The 21257-nt window shown below is 47.6% G+C and overlaps 1 protein-coding gene and 1 long non-coding RNA gene across 4 annotated transcripts in view; one reads left to right on the forward strand and one right to left on the reverse strand.

The window, feature by feature from the left end:
• The window catches only part of Lbh (LBH regulator of Wnt signaling pathway), a 32157-nt gene extending 17307 nt beyond the window's left edge, over nucleotides 1-14850 (reverse strand). The window contains exons 1-2 of one of the 2 annotated variants that reach the window (XM_076942243.1): nucleotides 14747-14850; nucleotides 3246-3348 (exon numbers count right to left, since the gene is read on the reverse strand). In XM_076942243.1, the coding sequence (XP_076798358.1) occupies nucleotides 3246-3323 (78 nt within the window). In that variant the 5' untranslated portion in view covers nucleotides 3324-3348; nucleotides 14747-14850. Of the gene's footprint in view, nucleotides 1-3245; nucleotides 3349-6131; nucleotides 6419-14746 lie in introns of those variants that run through there. The other variant, XM_034514223.2, reaches the window with a different exon arrangement.
• Nucleotides 6781-21029, forward strand: LOC143443900 (uncharacterized). 2 transcript variants are annotated; one of them, XR_013113295.1, is made up of 4 exons: nucleotides 6781-6999; nucleotides 8913-9043; nucleotides 20179-20333; nucleotides 20868-21029. It is a non-coding gene; the product is annotated as an uncharacterized LOC143443900 (long non-coding RNA). The 2 variants fall into 2 exon arrangements; XR_013113294.1 differs by having other exon boundaries at nucleotides 6781-6971.
• Nucleotides 21030-21257: the final 228 nt, after the last annotated feature.

The raw sequence follows: 21257 nt of genomic DNA on the forward strand, positions 1-21257 counted from the left end.
GGATGGTCTACATATACTGTGCCAGGAGAAGTTAGGGACAAAGCCAAAATGGCAGGGCCCCTTAGGGTTCATAAGGAGATAACTAGAACCCTTCCTTATCTAGAGCTCTGGCCAATATGAGAGGAACCCTCAGAGAAAGACATATCCCTATACATCACATTCTTACAGTAGTGGGTCCATAGAAAGAGCTGGCTCCACCAGGCATCCAGTGACTGGTTTGCACTGGATGGCCCACATTCCTGTCCCTTAGGCTGATGACTGACTGGGAAACCCATATATACAGCATAGGCAGGGAGCTACAGCCCTGAAGGACATAAATAGCCTCACAGAGACAGCCCCTCCCACGGGGTTCTGAGAGCTTGCTGCTGCCCACAGCCTGAGCTAAACGTACTAGGCTTTCTAGTAACCATTTCCTTGCCCACCCCATGCGGTGTGATAATTCCTGCCAAATAAATGTGCCACGTGGGTTTCACTTATTTGAATGACTCTCCAGATGGATACAAAGACAAAAAAAAAAAAAAAAAAAAAAAAGCCACTGGCACCAGATTTTTAGACATGCTCACAAAACAGCATGAACTCAGGGCTGAGGACATAGCTCTCGGTTGGTACAGTGCTTGCCTGGCATGCATGAGGTCCTGGGTTTGACCCCAAGCACTACATAAACTGGGCATGGTAATCTGTGCCTATAATCCCAGCACTTGAGAGGTGTCGACAGGAGGAGTAAGAGTTTAAAGTCACCTTTTGCTAGAGAATACATGAGACCCTGCCTCAAAATAAAATAAAGTGAAATAAAACTAAACAAAAAAATTATTGGTGTGAATTTCTAGAGAATAATAGAAGAGCTCACCTGAATCCCTCAGAGGATAAGAAGGACATACATTCAGAGCCTGGATAGGTATGGACCTGACTTATACCTTCAGTAGGACTTCCAGAGGCCACCAGAGGTAAAGGTGGCTAAGTTCCAAATCAGGATACCCTCCCCCTTAAGAGCTTCTCTGTAAACATATAGGTACATGAATAGGGAAAGAATGACGGATAAAGGATACAAAGTTGATAGCAAGACCCCAGCATTGGAGACCTGGCAATGGGGATTCCAGTAATGCAGGACCCATGTCCTGAAAACCCATCACAGCATCCTTAGAAAGTATAAGGTTCCACAGATATGGAAAGGATGGTCATATACAACATAGAGAACTCAGCAAAGCTTGACTCTGGGTGGGTCTGGAAGGTACAGGAATGACCTGAACATCCAATGGGTCACTTATATGATGACCTTGTTTCAAGGTCAAATCACAAGCCTGAGATTGTATTTCATCTGCCAAGCCAGGGTTGCTGTCTCCAGCCCTTACTCGGTTCCTTGGAAAAGCAGGTCTTAGTAAAAGCCACATACTATTATTATCCTGAGGAATAAAGCCAAGAAGAGAGCACTGAGTTCCCACCCTCCAAGCAGAGTCCAAGCATGCAGGGCGACAGGCTTTAGCCAAGAGCCAGGCCCAGCCAATCCCCAGGGCACTGGTGGGAAAGCTTTTAATTTGAGGGCACCAGCTTTGTGGGGGCCCAGAGAGTACCCATCATTTGACAGTTGCCAGACCAGCTCACAGCAGAGGTCCATACTTTGTATAAACATGCAGCCAAAGGGTGTCTGAAGCTGCAGTAAAATTACATGTGAGAGATGGGGTTGCCCGCCCCTTCCCCTAAGGCTCCCATTTTTCTTCAAAGCCCACCCTTTGCTGATTCCCTGGCTCATGACATCTCAGATTCTGTAGGATGACATCATCAGTGCCCACACATTTTTGGTAGAGTGCATATGCTCCAGAAGTACAGGTACATGCTGGTTCCCATAAGCCCTGACTACAACAACCAGTATAATCGTAGAAAGCACCTAGTAAATACCATTTGGCTAAACACTACAACTTTCCTTTTTCTCTTCAAAAGATAACCAAGAGCCTTTTCTGAAACCATCTATGACTAGAGGACTCTACAGTTCCAAGTAAAGTATTTGGACATGGGGCAGTGGTCCCCACCCAGTGGACAGAGGTTGACTTCCTGGGGGCTGTGAGAACTGGGCCCTCAATATAGCAGAATGAGGGGGGAAGCTTTGGGGGTCTTTTTTTTTTCAGGATGTGTCCAGATATTGCAAGAACCTAGAAATGCTTTTCTTTTTTCTCCAACCACCACAGCCCCTATTCAGCCCTCTTCACCCAGCATGGCAGGCCCCTGCCTTCTCCATGGCCATCAGGATGCGCTCTGAGGGTTACAAGGCTGAGAAGACTGCCTGATTCTTTTGCCTGGGATATATTTAAAGCACACACAGAAACATACTGACAGGTAAGACTGGGAAAGGTTCTGTGGTGGAAATCTACAACCTGGAACTGAAATACGCCCTCACCTGTAAACCAGACATTCAGTCTGACTCAGAGGCTTGGAAACTGGTAACCAAAACTACACGGGCAGGTGAGCCAGGAAACTTCTGTACTCCCCACCTGGCCATGGGGCCCTCAACTGCCTCTCTCAGTCCCTCTCCAGGAAAAGAAGGTTAGAACAGCCTTGAAAGACCATTTTCCCTTAGGCCCCCAAGTCACCCCCTGCAGGCCAACAAGTGAGATCTGAGGGGTTGATACAAAAGAATGGGACTCCTAAGTACTGCCAAGAGTGAGAAAGGAGGCCTTCCATTCTGTTTTTGCTGTCTTCCGTGTTTATCACCACTAGACAGGATGATCCCTAGGCCGCGGTTTCCCTCAGCATCCCTAAGAGACTGTCCTCTCCAGCTCTGTGCAGTCTTGAACTCTGACTCAGCCGGTCACTTATCATCCTGAGAGGACAGATAGCCATTCTCCTGTCAGACCACCCTTCCCCGTCAGCTGCCTCAAGGGTGGCTGCAGTTTTACTGGGTAAGGCCAGGCTAGGGAGAGCAGTCTGCTGTTGCTGGGGAGAATCAGGGAGGCTAGCTAGTGATGTCAGTTAATGTTTGCTGAACCCCTAGGTGTCCCCACACTGTAAATATCTTAAACTCACCCTCCCATCACCTTGACTTTTCATTATAGTCTTCTATGATGCAGACCATTGTTGCTTCCTCTGACAAATGAAGAAACTGAAGCTCGCTGGCAGTCAAGGACTTTCTCAAGGTGACACAGCTGTTACAGGTGATACTGGGATCCTCAAACTCTTACAGGTGATACTGGGATCCCCAAACCAAGCCTGCTACTTCCAGTCTCTGCAGAAATCTCTAAGAAGTTTGAACTCACCTGATAGGAAAGGCCATCCTTGCGGGGACTGAGACCAATCTCTTCCATGGCTGGAGTGTTCATCATCACCTCAGTCATCTCAGCCGATCTCAGATAGTCAGAGCTGCATGGAAATCCATACTAGAAGTCAGTACATGCTCACACGGCCCCCAAGATCGGGGGATTGGCTGAAGACAGGATGAGAGATGCTCAAACAGTTCACAGCAAAACAAGCTCAGGGAGCAAACCACCTGCAGGCCTATAGCCCAGTGACAAAGAGTATAGTCAAGAGACAAAGCCTGCCCTCTGCAACTTCTCTGCCACCACCCAACTCTACACAAAGCAAATTGGATTTTCTTTTAAACAAACTAGAAATATAACGGCAGGGGGTGGGGAGGGGAGAGTGTTGCGCCTGTGTGTCTATGTGAAAAATAACGCAGCCAGGGTTCCCTTCACCCATCCACTAAAAATAAGAGTAATCTTGCCCATGAATTTCCAGTGGGAACTGCACAGTAGGATTACATAATAACAATAACAGTCCAGCCTCCAGGAAACAAAGTCTAATCATCTAATCATGATGCCTTCTTAACTGTCTCTGTCTGTCTAGTGTTCCTTTAGGCAAAATGTCCCACCCCAAGGGGTCAGCTTTTCTGCAAGCTTCACATCTGCCATTCTACCCCTTCTGGAGTGCTAGCAGCTGCTGCTACTAACTCCCAGCATGAAAAACATCCCTGGATTAAAAGCCTTAAGGGTACAGATTCTGAGTGCAAAGGAAATTTCCAGAAGGGCCAAGTTGGCCCAACAATGACTGACATGTGAAAGTCCTTTGTACAAACAGTTCATTATCCTTTCACAGGCCGTGGGCACACACAGAGTCCAGTAAGCGTAATACCAAATACTCACACCAAATCTAGGTACCCATGACACAACACCCAGTATTTTCACCATCACATCTGTGCACAAAGTTTTAAAAGGGTAAAAGGCAAGGAGTAGGCTTTAGAGAAACTACATCTAAGAAAACAGGAAGTCAAGATTTTTTTTTCTTTTCTCTCTCTCTCTTCTCTCTCTCTCTCTTTCTCTCTTTCTTTCTTTCTCTCTCTTTCTTTCTTTCTTTCTTTCTTTCTTTCTTTCTTTCTTTCTTTCTTTCTTTCTTTCTTTCTTTCTTAAATAACAGAGTAGAAATGGTATTTGGCACTGGCAATAGAAGCAATCAGTTCTGGGAGGGAGAGGAGAGACTAAGAAAGGTTGTCTGGCTGGGGGCAAGTTTAGGTTTAGAAGGTAGACTTTCACAATCTCCTCCCGGGGTTGGAAAAATTGCCCTCACCACTTAAGAGCTGTGTGATCTTTAACAGATCATAGCACCTCTCTGAGCTGTGGGAGCCTTGTTTATGACCAAGATGCTAATGACTCCTATAAGGCTTATCTCATGGTTATGTCTGGAGGGGAGAATGTAGCAGACATAGTCCGTAGGGGAGTGGGGACGGCTAATGTTCCCAAGGGCTTCTAACATCTCTACCTGATTACATTTTGAGGGGGTGGGGTAAGGGGGTGGAGCACAAGGCCTCCACCACTCTTCAAAGCCTCACCCATATGGCAACTGACTTGTCTGCACATGAGGGGATACACACGCTTCAGGTGTAGGGGATTTTTACTTTGTTTCGACAGTCTAATCATAGTTAAACTGGGACTCTTTAATCATAGTTAAACTGGGAGAGAGAGAGAGAGAGAGAGAGAGAGAGAGAGAGAGAGAGAGAGAGAGAACTAAGAAAGGGTGTCTGGCTTGGGGGCAAGTTTAGGTTTAAAAGCTAGACTTTCACAATCTCCTCCCGGGTCTGGAAAAACTGCCTCCAACCCCCCAAAGAAGGGAGTCAGTAGCACCACAGGGTTGTGACCAGGGTCTTCAGGTTCTACAGAACGCCTCCTGTAGCGGCGTTCTGTTCCTTCTTGGAACTGTGGCGCGGGCCCAAAAAGTTAAACTGAGAAAGATGAACTTTCAGAGTTCCTGAGCTAAGCAGAACAGCGCCGCTTTCCCGGGGTTCAGAGCTTGCATTGGACCGGAGACTGGCTCTCCAGGGCTGGCACCTGCGAGCGCGCTCCAGGACCATGGGCGCTCGCCTCCCTGTAGCGCCCCTCCTCTTCACTACAGCAGGAAGAAGCAGCTAGCAGGCACGTCCCAGCAGCTAGGGGCCTGTCCCCGGATCCTTCTCGGCTCTGATCGTCCACAACCCGATCCTTCCCGGCTGGAGGCAAACCTCTGCAGCCCCCGACTCAGCAGTGACCGGCTTCTTCCAATTTGGCACTGGGAGAGCCCGCTCCTTTCTAGCCCGGCCCTTCACAAAGGCGCTTTGGATTTTAGGGACTACGGAGAGGGCAGGGGTTGTAAGGGTGTAGCTTGCACCCTGATGCTTGTGGCTTGCTTGTGCGGAGAGCATCTCCCCAGCACCCTCCCTCCCCGAGAAGCTCTGCAAACCCAACGGCTGCACCGGCTCAGCCCCGATGCAGCCATCCTCGACGCCGAGACTTGCGTGCAAACAAAAAGGAAAAGGGGAGGGGCCCGGGGAGCCGGAGCCCCCTGCACCAAGCAGGACTCCTCTCCTGCCGCCCTTGGGTTTCCTTAGGGGGCTTCAGGTGGGACCCCAGGTTCTCCCCACCCAACGCCACCATATCCACACCCTCTGGCCGCCACTTAAGTGAAGGTTCCGAGTTCACTTCCTTTGTCTGGATGCTCTCAGCACCGCCTCCCCCAACCCCCAGCTTTGCAACCTTGACGTCGACTCCTGCAGGAGCTGAGGCTCTGGGTGTCCGTGCCACTCTCTGGCCTCGCACCCGGAGCCGGCACTAGGCGGCTGCCGGGCTGAGCAGCCACTCGGGTTAAACTGGCATCCGCCACAGGCGCAGGATACTCACCAGTGAATGGGGAAATATACAGACATGAAGTCCTAGGGGAGGCTGACCCACGCCCTTGTGATTAAGAAAAAACAAAACAAAACAAACAAACAAACAAACAAAAACCAGGTCACTGTGTCCTGAATGAGATTGGCAGGGGCGCAGAGGAGAGCAGCGGGCAGCCGAGAGCGGGCACTGGGCTATCGCCGGTCCGCCTTCCGGAGACAGCCTCGCTGCCAGCGGCGTCGGCAGTGCAGACCAAGCTCTCCGCTCTCCACCGAGCTCCGGGTCCCACAAAGAGCCCGGGAAGCAGCATTTATAAGGGAGGGGCGGGGCTTGTCCGCGAGCGGCCCCGCCTCCCCTCGCCCACTCTTAGAATAACGTCACCAAACTCATGAATGGCTTCAGCGCTTGCTGCTCCCGCGGGGAGCGACGGGGACCAGCCGGGCTCTGCACCCTGCCTGAGCTGGTTCCCAGCAGCTACGAGCCCGGCCCCCTCCCCACGGTTGACATACACGCGCGTTCCCGAGCTGGAGTTCAATGCCAACGCCGCTTCCTGCCCACAAATCCGCAGCGTCCGCAGCCCCCTCCCTGCGCACAGCCAGAGACTCTAAAGGCTACGGGGATGGGTGGGCGTGAGGAAGGAGTGGGGGCCCACGCGGAACGTGACAGCTCGCCGGGGGAGGGCGCCATTCCTCCACCCGAGCGCCTGCTGCTCTCTATGACTCCACATCTCAGGACCCTTCACTGGTCACCCATGCAAAGTAGGCCTCTCTTGTGCATCATCGTCCGTGGCACCCTGATCGTGATGCCCAGGGTGAGACCAGGAAAAAGGAAAAGACCGGAAAGAAGGCTGCAGAGGTGCGGAGCTGGAGGCACCCATATCCGGGTGGGCATTGTTGGCTTTCTAAAAGTCTGCAGTTCTGTAGTCTATGGATGGTTCTGTTTGTGGGAGAAAGGATGTGGTGTCTTACTAGGGTTTTTCCATTGCGCGAGCGCGCTTGCGTGTACACACACACACACACACACACACACACACACAGAGTCACACACACGGTTTGCGTTCTTTAGGAGTAGGGGGTGAGGAGGATGGGCGTAATGCAAGTACACCTCCCTAGCCTTAGCTCCCAGAGCCATTCTGATACTTCTATCACACAAAGAGCTAAGGGAGACTGACTCCTTCATAGCCCCGGAATTGCGGTTCCGGTGTCTATCTTGGAGACTAAGCTGCTCGGCAGCCTCTAGAGCCAGGAAGACAGGAGTCTGTCTCAGTACCCAGCGCTGCCCCTCTGTGGCCTCTGTTTCAATTACTCTTGTAAAACAGCTTCCTAACCTTGACCTATGTGCATAAAGGGACTGGGGAAAGGGGGAGCTGTGGTTGAAAACTAAACACAATTAAATGTGGTTTAAAATAAGTCCGCGCCCTGAAAGAAAAGTGCACTGGTCATTTCCAGTAAAAAGCTGCTGGAATCAAGAGAGGAGTTTTCAGTAGCAGGGCCATGAGGATGTTCGGAAAGAGCACCTCAGAATTTTCAGCATCTACTCTTTCTCTCGAATTAACCCCAAAATAAAATAAACCTGTAAGAGCAATTTTGCAATAACTGCTTTCCCAGCTATGTGTACCTATGTACAATCTGAGTAAAAACTGGAGCTTCCTAAAAGAGTCGTATTTCATAAGCCCTGTAATCAGGGGTCTGGTGGAGGGCCAGGCTTTATGAACAGGTGCCAAGGGAAGACGGTCCATGATGTATTATTAACAGAGGGGTAGCCTGAGCCTTTTAATAGGATGGGAAAGTATCTCAGCACCATTGGCTGGCATGTGGCATATTGTCCCCTGGGGAGCCAAGGAGAAGCCAAAGTTTGGAGATCTAGATTCTGGGCTGAGCTTTCCTGGAAACCTTCTGAGGGTGGTCCCTGAAGCAGGTCCTGGGATGAGAAGAAGGATGCCTTCTCCCATGTTTGCCCATAGCAATCCCTCACAAGACCTGAGCTGAAAGGCTACTGTACCACCGTGACCTATCACAAACACACCTTACATATTTGTGATTATTGCCTTGTGAAGCTATCCAATGTTAGAATGCTATCTTAGCCTTCCCACTACCACCACACACCGAGGAAGTCAATCAGCCCTTTTGGGATAGAGGACGTGAAGTAAGGTCTCTCTCTAGAGTAATAACCTGGCCTCTGGAAAATGCCCTACGCTGGAGGAAGCCGAATTAGTGCCAGGTGACTACTCTTTGGGAAAGTGTATGAATGAACATTTTATCTCAATTTCACCTCTCAGTAAATTAGAGCAGAAAACCAGCCTTGGATAGTGACTCTCAAATCTATAATATGCCAATTCTCTTTCAAAACATTGTCACTGTGCTTACTTTCAACCGAATGGGATGAAATTAGATGACATAGCTTAACAGTTTACAGCACCCAGTTTACAAATGTACAAACCAAGGCTGAAGTGAACGAGGGAACTTTCTGTAGCTAGACAAGGCTGGGCTGGGGCTGGAACTCAGTTTAGGTACACTTAGCTTCCTCTTCTGTCAAGTCACTCTCCATCTCTGCATTTCCTTCTTCCTTTAAGATACAGGAGATTGGGCAGGCAGTGCATGCCTTTAATCCCAGCACTCAGGAGGCAGAGAGAGGCAGGCAGATTTCTGTGAGTTCAAGGCCATCCTGGTCTACACAGAGTTCCAGAACAGCAGGGGGCTACACTGAGAAACCCTGTCTCAAAACCAAACAAACAAAAGATACAGGAGACTGTAAGGCGCACACTTAACATTTTTTAATCTCTGCTCTATGAGACAGGTTTCTACCCTTACTGGCTTTGAATAAATGAAGAAACAGAAACACCAGCAAATGAAATGACTTCAAGCCCCAGAACCTTAGAGCTGAAAGAGACCTTCCAAATCGTGGATTCCAGGTTCCTCGTTTTACAGGTGAGAAGACACTTAACAGATTAAATGGCACGGTCAAGGTGGCCAGGCTGTTAGTGATGTGGATGGAAACCACACTGTCAGACCACTGGGCAAGTGTTCTTTCCGTGATCATGCTGCAGTGTGCACCCTGTTTGCCAAGAAGCCCACAGTAGAGATAAGATGAGAGACCTGGGCTCGATAAACCACCTCAGACCATCAACCAACATCCACTGAGCATCCCCTCGTGTGTGCAGATCCATGGAGCCCTTTGCACCTGCACCGTCTCCTCCATCCACCTTTGTCCTGAGGGACCAAAGTGTGGCATTGCAATTTAGCTTGAGTTAAAAAAAACCTAGATATAGTTAGAATTATTTTGCTTTCTAATCTTGAACCAGTCTACTTTCTTAGCTCCTTTTCTCCTTTGCATAAAATCAGTTTTTTTAAAAAATAAAACATTTTTAAAGGGCAAAGAACTTAAGATATGCATATACAACAATATATGTACAAATATACACATACATATAGTGTGGAAATATTGTTTTTTTTTTTTTTTTAAGGGTATTACTCCATAGCTCAGCCGAGCCTGGAACTTGCAGCAATCCTGCTTCGGCTTCTCAATTGCTGGGAATTATGGGTGTGCGTCACCATGGCCAGCTGAACTTAAAATCTTATTAGAGTTACCTATCTCAGCTGTAACTGTGTGTACAGGAGGCGCACAGTTAACTATTCATCTTATTAAGGAGTCCCATCTAAATTCATCTTCGAGATGTCTCCCATCAGGTCTCCTTGTGTTTTGCCAAGGACAGTATTGCACTTAAGTTATCCGGTAGTGGTGACACTGGTACTCTGGTTAGTTCTATGGAACTTTAGCGAGGATATTTGATCTGTTTGAGGACAGCTGGGGGCGGGGCAGGGAGCAACAAATGCAGGGGTGTTCTCATGTTTATGCATCAGAACACCTTAGTCACAGGCCCTTCGACTACACTTAATGGATGAATGAAGACATCTAGTCTCCAGGGATTAAATACCATGGCCATGACCAAAAGGCCTTCTAGTAGCTAAGCCAAAATATAACTCTGGGGCTTGCTAGTTCCAAAGCCGGTGTCCCCTACAATATCACACTTAACACGGCCTCTGTGCCTTGTGCCTTTGTTTGTTTTAACAGCTAAACTGCAAGCTGAACCGTAAGCAATAGGAAAGTCAGGACTCTTGATATCTCTCCAGTAGGGAGGGCAGGGCAGGCGAATAAACATGTTACCCACCCTGGTAACCCAGGAACTTCTTAAAGATGTCAGTCAAAGGTTTTGGTTTTTTTTTTTTTTTTTTTTTTTTTTTTTTTTTTTTTTTTGTGAGCAGATTGGGAATTTGGGGTCAATATTTCAGTGAAACTCATTTGGGTACATAAGAAATCTAAATGACAAGAGTGTGTGTGTGGGCTGACAGACGACAGGGGCTTGTGAAACACTTGGTACCTTGGAAAGCACTGAGCAGATTCAGGGCTTGCTTGTAAGGTGTTTGGGGAAGAAGTGCAGTTTAGCAGAATCCACTGCATCTGCTACAAAGTCAGCTACATTTTAGACAGAGCTCGTGATTCCCCACCCACCACCACACCCTGCCTATTCCTCTGTTGCTATGCTCAGCAGCAATGCTCTGTCCAGTGTCCACATCTCCCTACAGCACCAGGACCTCCCAAGACATCCAAGCTTTGGTGCATGATGAATACAAAGGCCTGGGAATGGGAATCTACCTTCTCCCCTTGGTCATTATGGGATGAGCAGTCCACAATACAAAAACCCCAAACCCACAAGACAAAAATCTTTCAACCTTTGATTTCCTTTACTGTGTATCTTCCAGCAAGATGCCAATCCCAGCACTCAGGAGGAAGAGGCAGGCAGACCCGAAGGCAGCCTTGCCTACATAGTGAGTTCCAGATAGCCAGAGATAACTACACACACACACACACACACACACACTAACTTGACCTCTGTGCCTTAGGCTCCTAAAGCAATCAAAGAACCCACTAGATATCTGCCTTCTTTGCAGATCTCAGAGAGATGTCGATGTTGGGAGGAACTGAGTCTAGAAATTATCGGAAGCAAAGCACTTTTGCATCGGTGTTGAGATTTGGTCTGTTGCTATCCATTGTAATGCTAAATGCCAAGGTCTAATTGCCTCCAGACAAGGGACCCTCACATATACCTGGATTTTGTTGTATAAACCTTGTCCCGCCCCCGGGCTTGGGGTCTGAGGCAGAGACCACAGTGAGAGGAAGAAAAAGTACATAGGGTGGGGGTTGGAGGGGAGAGGGCTCCATGGGATGGATGGATCCTGAGCTCATGGCTATGAGGGTCAGCCAGTTGGAGCAGGAGCAGCCCAGGTGGAGCCTGGCAAGTGATATCTGGGGTGACTGACAGGGAAGTAGACAAACTAGCAGGGAGGTTTCATATCTGCCCAGCACTGGTGCTTTAATGCTTATTATAAATATAAAGGTTTTGTGTCTCCTATTTGGGAACTAAATGATCTAAGGTGGGGTGGAAACTCCCAAATATTTACCTCAAAACATCAGGAGTCTTCAGCCTCATGGAAAGCCTGTGGTCCTTCTGCCCTGCACTATCTCAGAAAATACCTCCTTCTTTCCACCCAGAATCCCCTCACTCTAAAAGAGGCCTGGGAACTGGCTGCCCATAAACTCTTGCCTTCCCGAATATCAAAGAGACTCAGGCCTGGCTTTTCTTTATTTCTATCAAGGGGCCTTTGAATCAAAGAGATTTTTTTTTTCTTTCTGAGAATGAAAACACTACAGAATCTTGAGGGACCAGGCCCTAAAAGAAAACAGTCCAATTGGAATTGGTTCAAGGCCCTCGTGTCCAATTAAGGAAACACTCACATTCCTGCGCCAGCCCAGGCTCTGTCTTTCCTTCTCTCCCTCTATATCCACACAGGAATGCACTTCTGCAGCCAGAAGGAGAGGCTACTATCACTGAGACACTGCTGACACAGTAGAGGCCTCTGGTGGGCTGGGCCTGTCAAGGCTTTAGACAAACAGCAGGGACTACAAAATAATGCAGACACCTTCATGCCAAACCAATCCTGCTCCTAACCAGCCCAGAGATCCCAGAGAGACTCCACCATACCTGTGGCATTATGAAAAAGGGAAGAAAGCACTCCGGGAGCTTCCCTCGGCAGAAACGCACCTCCAGTTTTCAAATAGATGGGATGTCAGCTAGCTTCCCCAAGGGCAACTCGTCACGGGAGATCTCATACCCACTGTTCCTCCTTGGAGGAGCAGGCAGCCTGTGATGCCCCCAGAGAATGGCGTGTGAGCATTTCGCTGCCTCTGAGAGGGTAACCCGAGCCATCTCTAGCCTGCTGGAGTCCCTGGTGTACTTCACACCCACAAGGCACGCCTTGGAATCAGATAGCTGGGTCCATCTTACACCCTTCTGCCTGTTCAACAATTCCAGCAGGCATTAGCACCTACTATAGGTCAGGAAGGTTGGCCGTGCTTGCAAGGAGCCATGCTAGGAGGACTTTAGGTCTCTCCCATCTTCATCCTTGCCCTCACCCAGACAAAGCCATTCCTCAAGAGTGCCCTCATTATGTTTACCGGCAGAAGCCTTGTGCCCAGCAAGTGAACACAACTATAAGAATCCCTAACCAGCATCAATGACTCCCAGTGAACCATAAAGCTCCAGAGCAGTGGTTCTCAACCTTCCCAATGCTGTGACCCTTGAATACAGTTCCTCCTGCTGTGGTGACCTCCAACCATACAATTATTTCATTGACACGTCATAGTCGTAACTTTATCACTGTTATGAATTGTAGTTTAAGTATCTGGTGTACGGAATATCTGATATGCAACCCCCAAGGGGGTAGAGACCCATAGGCTGAGAACCACTGCTCTAGAGAAATATCTCACATGCTGTGTAAGTGCAGAGTGTGATGAGACTCATGACCTCTCCCATTTTGAGTTTCTGTTACAAAGAAATGAGATGATGTCTCTGATTCTGAGCATCGCATCAGGCACTGGGGAGGCAGGACTGAGATACCAGCTCCCTCTAATACTGTGTGGTAAGTGCCACAACAGAGTCATGTGACCGTGAGAGGGATATGATAGGCACTGTCATGAGCTGCAGACCATGCAGAGGGGTGTTGAATCTAAGCTCTACCAGAATAAGGATTGTTGTGCCTAGCTGTGTACTAATGTCCCCTTGACATCTGGCACACAGTAGGTACTCTACAAATAACTGTTAGATGAAAGTTGCTGGGAAACAGGGCCCATATTAATATAGTTGATCTCAAAGAGTGAAGAGAAGCCAGAGAAAGGCAATCTTGGCAACAGGAACAGTGCTAGAAAAAGCTCAGGGGTAGGAAAGTGCCAAGAGAATGCTGGGAACTAGAAGTGACCTATTGTTATCGACAAAGTTCAAGCAAAACCAAACCAAACAAACAAACAAACAGACAAACAAACAAAAAAACATCACCACCACCAACAACAACAATAACAAAAACCAAGAACAGAAACATGTACTTGAGTTACAAGTAAAGGAGCTCTCAATGTTTTAAGTGAGTTTACTATTTTGTACTGGGATACATTTATGGCCTCCACTGCATGGTGTCAGATGCCAAGTGCCTTCTCAAATGCTCCAGGAAGTTCCAGAGGGTCCATGCAGGGGTGGAGCTCCAGAGCAGGTATTTGAGGTTCATCTGACTGTACTGGCCCCAGCCGCTGAGGGTGATCTGGGGCAGCTAACCATACCACTCACTCTCCTGACTCAGGGCCACTTTGGAAACCTGGCTTACATTCCCAGAGTCCACTCAGAGCTGCCGCTTCTCCTCTAGGAGAGGAAAAGCTTCCCCAGAGCTAACACCAGAGGCAGTTCTATGCCTCCCTAATGCTGCAACCCAGTTCCTCACGTCGTCACCCCCAACCATAAAGTTATTTTTGTTGCTACCTCATAGCTGTAATTTTGCTACTGTTATAAATTCTAATGTAAATACCTGATTTACAGGATGTACGATATGCGACCCCAAGGGGTCATGACCCATGGGTCGAGAACCACTGCTTTAGGGCAAGAGACAAAGAAAACAGCCATGGGCATCTCAGCTCACTGCCATTCCATAAGGAAAACCTTACAGCAGCGTGGAATGGTGCACGCTTGTTAGCCCAGCACTTTTCAGGCCGAGGCAGGATGCTTTCCAGGTAGAACTAACCTGGGCTACTCAGTGGTACCTGATCTGGAAGGAGGATGAGGAAGAGATGCTGTTACCTGCCCCCCCTTTTAAATAAGCCACTATCAGTTCTCTTTCCTTGTTGGGGAGTTTACTCATCTGTAAAATGGCCTGATACCCACTGTCCTTGACTGTACTGCACAGCAAAGGTGCAATAGTGTCAGGGGTTCAACTTCCTTAGTAGAGAGGTGCAGTGGTCCCTGTTTGAAGACTGACAGTGGAAAAGAAAAGAAAGAAGGAGGGAGGGAGGGAGGGAGGGAGGGAGGGAGGGAGGGGAGGAGGGAGGGACATAGGGAGACAGTCTTATCATAGATTCTACTGTTGCTTATTAGTAGATAAACAGCAAAAGCACCAAGGGAAAGACTTTCTGGGTTTCCCAACACAGCCAGCTCTAGAAGAGAAAAATGCCAACAACTGTGGTCCATGCCCCATCCATCGTTCCTTCTTTTGATGTACATTTTGGGGTGCATCCATTCGGGACCTCACACTTACCAGCATCATGCACACAAGCAGACATGGGACTGAGAGCTGAGGTGTCTGAGTAGCAGGATACGATACGAATGGTCTACAAGTCTTCAGTGGCAGGTTTACAGGCTCCACCCTCATAACCCACCCCGCTACACCCAGGGCTGCAGACACTTCTATCAACATCTTATACAGGAGCATTAAGAAAAGCCACAGTGTTGCGTGCCAGCCAGTTGCTCGGCTCTTTTGTTCTTGGAACTTCTGCATGTCCACACAAGCACACATGTTCCAGGCCAAGGGCATCTCAGACTTGAGCAAGTGCCCTGCGTTCTGGGTCAGTACTGGGGAAGAACACCCACCCCCAGTCAAAATAGAAGCCTGTCCAATTCCCATTGTCTCAACATCTTTTGTTCTTGTGTTTGGGTATTTCTCACAAGTAGCAACCAACACCTGCCAGTGACTTCAGGGAAACAGGTGTGAGGACAGGCTCAGTTCCAGAAGGGTTCTCTCTTCATTCTGGAGGGTAGTGATTCATACAGGAGGCAACAGGAACATCATAGCACAGAACCAGCCACCAGGCTTAAGTGCCTTATAGGAGAAAGAGGGGTGGTCAACGGGTTGTTACAAAGGCAACAAGGGAGTGGGTTTTGATGGGAGGAGGGGGAGATGGCCAAAGCTGATGTCCAGACAGACCCTCAGGACTTCAGTGCTGTGGGGTTGAAGGATTGGAAAGGAGGGAAATGGAACAGGCTTGACGAGCTTGAGCTTCACTAGCTAGAGAAGCCACGTTAAGAGGAGCTGCTCGAGAAGGGAATGTCAGGTCTATTTCAACAGATGGCGATTCCACACAATCACCCGGCATTTGTGGAGTAGCAGCCGTGTTATTGTCCCACTACCAGTGAGTGTTGTTTCTCAAGCTCTGGGGTCTGTGGCACTGTGGCTTTTCCTGTATAAAGATCATGAGCTTTCAAGGGTGTGCCATGGGTATTCACACAGATTGGGTTCTGAGGAAGCAGATGGAGACAGGGCTTGAGATCCACGCCTGTAGAAAGGAAGAGAGTCCCAGTAGAAGAAAGAGTGGAGTCTTGTGAAGAAGGAATGGGAAATCTTGGTAACTCTGTGAGGAACTTTGGGGCAAATATTATCTATCAAAATATCTTCCTATGACAAAATGTCTGAACCTTTATTGCCTTGGCTTACTCAGTCCATAGTATGGGCTGTCTTGAAAGGCTATGAGCATCCGGGAGGCACACCTGGAAGACAGTAACAGCTGGAGGCAGTCTGCTGACCCACACTTACAGCCAGGCCAGACTCTTCCCTAGGAGATCTGGGTGGCTCATTTGATGGCTTCCACAGACCCCAAGGCTTACAGCCCTGTCTCGTGGCTTCTCTTCAGCTAGCTGTGTACTGCATAGCCTTGTAGCTTGTTGACTGACTCCTCAGGGAAGACCTGATATCTGCTTATCTGATTCTCCTACATTGCAGAGGACAGAATAAAAGCCCAGAAAATTCTACCTTTCAACAGTCAGGGCACAGTGAGCCTAGGTCTGCCACCATGTGGTCCTGTCTCCCCTCAATTTCTTCTTGACTCCTAGGTGGAGACGGTCCAATGCTCTGAGAATCATAAAGGAAAGACCACAGCTCCTGCTTGTGGAATGGCAGATGCTGTGCCCCTATTTCCACATGCACAGCCCTTCAGGAAGCCCCAGCAGCTTCCTTCCCAAAGTGAGGCGAGCACAAGACCAGGAGACCAACAGAATCCAGGTTTCCAGGGAGTCCCCAAACAGGTTCTTTCTTCTTGCTTTTATCCTGGGGTTAAGTCAGGCCAGCAGAAGTCATTCTGAAGTCTTCCATAATTGCTCTTGCTGGAGTAGGCATTAGCCTAGCCATCTATCTTCATGGAAGGTTTTATGGGAAGTATCCCAGGAAACTCCCTCTGGGCTTTACTGTAGGGTTGTGGTTGAGGCCTCTTCAAGACAGTCCGGTTGAATGTTCTTAGTCTCCCTTAGAGGCCCCGTAGGGAGCCTGAGCATAGGAAATTATCATACTTACCCCAGGCAGCTCTGCTTTGACTTTAGATTAGGAAGCTCAAAGTTTGTTTTGTAAGTCAGGAGTTTTGATCTATATTGAGAACACCCCAGTGCAAGTGCCTGGGAATTCATAGCACTGCACCAAGGTAGCAACTGCTCTAGGCTTGACCTGCTCCTTCCTGCCGTCTATGTTTCTCTCTCCAAAGTCTCTCACTTGCTAAACGTCTGAGCTCCATTCTCTATGGCTCTTGTAAGTGTGAATACTTTCCAGAGTGATATAAAATATAACAAAAACAAGGAATGTCTTTTGGGGTGGCTGTTTGTTTGGGGGTTTATCTCTCCTTTTCTTTGTGGAGCCACTTTGTAGGGATGGTGCACTATAGACTTTTAGGGGTCTCAGAGTATGCCTCCCACCACTGCGGTACAAATTATGGTGGTACTTGAGAGAGGTTAGTGTGCAAATGGAGTCACAGAACAGCCAGACATGCTGAGTGCATCACAAAACAATCAGGTCTTCCAAGGGTCTGGGAGACAGGGTCTCACAGCCCTCAGTTATCTAGAGGGTGTAAACCTGGCTACCTCACCCATTTTTGTCCAGACATGATGAGGCTTCTCCCTGGGCACAGATAAGTTTATTTTGCACACCACAGATCTTCTAGGAGTTTACATCTCTCCAAAATGCTCCACCTGGCCACCATTGCCTGCCCGGCAGGATTTCCTCGAGGTGGGTATTTCTAGCCTTGCTTTTCTCCTGCAGTCCTCAATGGCCTGCCTGAGGCGTTCTTTCCAAGATGACACATCAACACGACTCCTCCAACTCCATATCCTTAGGCAGAACGCATCAGCACTGGGGATTTGAAAACCAGATGAGTCCACCTTTCTGCCTGTTTGGAAGCCAAAGCTTCCGAGGCCAAACGCTGATACCAGGATCTCTAAAGTTCTGTGCTTTGCCCAGGATTCTATACTAAAGGGATGACTTCATATCCAGGTGTCGAGAGGTCCAGTCATCACAAGCAGACGACGCCTGTCAGCCACAGGGTGTCTATTACCCTTTGTCTCTGGGTTATTTCAGACCACTGGGAAAGGAGCGATGGAAGCAATGAGATCTCTTGGAAATGGCATGTAGAAAACATGAATTAACCTTTCTCAGCCTCAAGCCTTTTGCCTGCCAAGTGGGGGTGGGGATAAGAACACCCACCTTGCAGAAACAAAGAGTTAAAATGGTAGGAAACATCTGGTGTGCACTGGTGCTCTGTCTCTTTCGATGGTAAACCGGTTTCTGCAAACAAGTCATCTGTAGCCTCGACACTTACTCTTCCAGAGAGGCCTGAAGGTCAGCCCCTTCTGCACTTTACACTGATGCTGATTTCTGGCTGTCTCCACCCACTGAATCAGAACCTGCATTTTAATGGGATTCCCTAGGTGGCCATGCGCACATCACAGTTTGAGAATTGTCAATTTAGAGGTCAGGAGCCTCACCTTTGAACCTCGTGTGTTTAATGGCAAGTCTCCAGGCAACGACCAGTCAGTTGAATAAGTCTGCCCATCAAATTAAGACAATATTGACCTAACACAGGTGATCCCAGGTCAGGCTGGTTCTGCAGTAGCTCTGGCCAGACCAAGGTTCCCTCTGCTCACCGTTCACCTGCCCTCTCCTATCACCTGCTCAGTAGCCAAGGCCCTGGGGACTGAGGCTCCTATTTACTAGATAGGCACAGATAAGGTTTCTCACAACTCCACCTGGGCCCCTCTGCCAAGGTAAACTTGCTCTCCTGAACTGCTCCCTGACTGGAAAATGTGTCCGACTATTTATTTCTCACTCCCACTGGAAAAAAAGGTGGGGGAGACAGGTTGGTGATGATGTCATTCTTTCCACGGAACTTCTCGAAGGCATCACATGTCACTGTCACTTCCAGGCACTACTTGGGTTTCTCTGCACGGTGCCTATGGAACAGAACTAGCCAAGGGTGCAAGTTTCCCTTCCTTCTTCTCCTACTCTGCCTGTCCTTCACCCCCAGCTGGGGCTTTGTCCCTCTGGGGACTCGAGAGCAGCGTGGAAAAGGAAACTTAGTCTAGGAGGTGAGGCACTGTTTCCTTAATATTTCTCTCAATAGTGAACTACAACTGGACAAATAGTTTGGTATTCAGTGGGGCTGAGGACCAGTTGTTGGCAGACAGGAGGAGAGAAAACAAAGGGTATAGATATTTTCCCAAAGCTACACAGAGTCCACGACAATTGCATTCATTCCAAACCATTTTTAAATTATTAGCACACTAACCTATTCACTTCGCATTCTTTTAAAGTAACTATTAGGAGCCATACCTGGTAACACACACCGGAGACCCCAGCACTCAGGAGGCTGACATTTGCTGCATGTTTGAGGCCAGCCTGAACTCAACAGGCTGGAGCAGGGCTAAGCTTTCAAACTAGGCTTCTGGACCCCACAGTGACTGCCAGATGGATTCAGATGTGTTACAGCAACAATAACCCCCACCCCAATCTCTGGCCAAACACAACAAAGGTTCCTTTCTCACATATTCTCATGTTCTGGATGTGCCATGTGTCTCAGAGGCCAGGTAGGATAAAAGCTTTGTATCTGGGATGCCATGTTGGCCAAAGTTTTTTTTTTTGTTCACTAGCTTGTGAGGTCATAAATGTGAGCCTATTTTATTTAGCGGGGGAAGTATCCAGGCCACTTTTAACTTCAAAGTAGATAGGAAATACAATCATCTACCTGGGAGGCAGAAAGCTAGGAAATACTTAGTGGATAGCATTTATGACAGGTACATAAGCATTAGCAAATATTAACACACTACCCTTTTTGCTTTGTGTCTTTTACTTCAAAGAAAGTAAACAGTAGAAGCCCTGCATGGTAGTGCACACCTGTCATCCCAACATTCAGAGATGGAGGCAGAAGACTGCTTGCTGCAAGTTCAAGACCAGCTTGAGCTACAGGACATGTACCAGGCCAGCCAAGGATACACAGGGATACACAGATCCGATCTCCAAAACAAACAAACAAACAAACAAACAAACAATTCTTAAAAACACAGAAAATAAGTAAATCAGAGAGAGATACAGCTAAGTTCCTCTCTGAAGACTTTATCCCAGTCTCTTTGCTCAGTTGCCAGAACTTGTTTTGAATTCCATGCTAATCATTCTCCCACACACACACTTTTTTTTATTGCATCCGTGTGTATTCACAAACATTGTAAAGTATTATTTACTGATAAAGTATTGTAACCCTTTATATTACATATGCCATAAACATATGGAAAGAGAATTATAATCTGCATGGTGCTTCTGCCTTGGCATTATACTCCTGGGATTGTAATCTCTGATGACACATGCTGTTGTATTCCACTGTATAACTACAATACGATTTGCTTATCCGTTCCCTTGTTGATGGATACTTCTGTTGTTTCCAGTGTGGCGGTAAACATCTTCAAACATGTCTTCCTGGCTGTGTGCTAAGAGCGGAATTTCTAGACATGATCACTTTCATCTCCACGAATTGTTGCCAGATCCAGATCGCCGTCCTCCAGAGCGCGCTTGAATCAGCTGACAGCCCCGGCAGGCAGCGGTGTGTGAGCCTCGGAGCTTTGACTGCTCTTTCCTAGTACCTGGCACGAGCTGCACAGTTTTACTGATCCAGTGGGTGGGATGGAAACTCTCTTTTGTTTTGCACTGTATTTCTCTAACAGTGAGAGTGTGCATCTTTTTGTATCTGTTGACCTTCCAGGGTTTTTTTTTTACTATTTTTCTATATTCTTTGTCCATTCCTCTTCCATATCGTGACTACTCATTAATTTGAGAAATTTATTTACATATTATATTAATTACAAATATCTTCTCCCAGATAATATGGTTTGGTTTTCTATTTGTTATAATGGCCTTTGTTGAACAGATGTTAATGCAGCTAAATTTATGAACTTTTTTGCCTCTAATTTTCGTTTTGTGTGTTTTATTTAGTGAAATTGCTCTTTATCTTAAGATCGGGGCTTATAAAAATATTTTTATTTCATCCTTTCAAGTTTTGCTCCTTTTCTTTTCTTCATTCATTAATCTTCCTGAGATTAATCTAACATAGGAATCTACTTTTTCGTTTTCCATACAGATGGAAGCTGCTCCAAGCACTCATTAGTCAACAGAACACCTTCCCACCCTGGCTCACAGCATCGCCTGTGCCCGGTTTCGTCTCTGAAATGGAAGAGCCATGGCTGTTTTTTCTGCCCGCCTCCATTAGGCAATCCTGTGCCCAAACCGCATTGTCTTCTTATTAAATATTTTGAGACTAAATGTTGACACCTGGTATGGCGAGTTCTTCTTGCTTGTTCCTCTTCAAAAATCTCCTTTTAGTTTTTCTTGGCCATTTGCTTTTCAAGAGGAATTTTGTGATATTATATAGTTCCAAACAAAACAAAGCACAACCCTCAACCCCAAACCATTAAACTTAACTAACATTCTGTAGATTAATTTAGAAAGAAATGGCATTTATTTTTGAATC

Source organism: Arvicanthis niloticus, chromosome 11 (genome assembly GCF_011762505.2).
Source record: "Arvicanthis niloticus isolate mArvNil1 chromosome 11, mArvNil1.pat.X, whole genome shotgun sequence".
Classification (NCBI taxonomy): Eukaryota; Metazoa; Chordata; class Mammalia; order Rodentia; family Muridae; genus Arvicanthis; species Arvicanthis niloticus.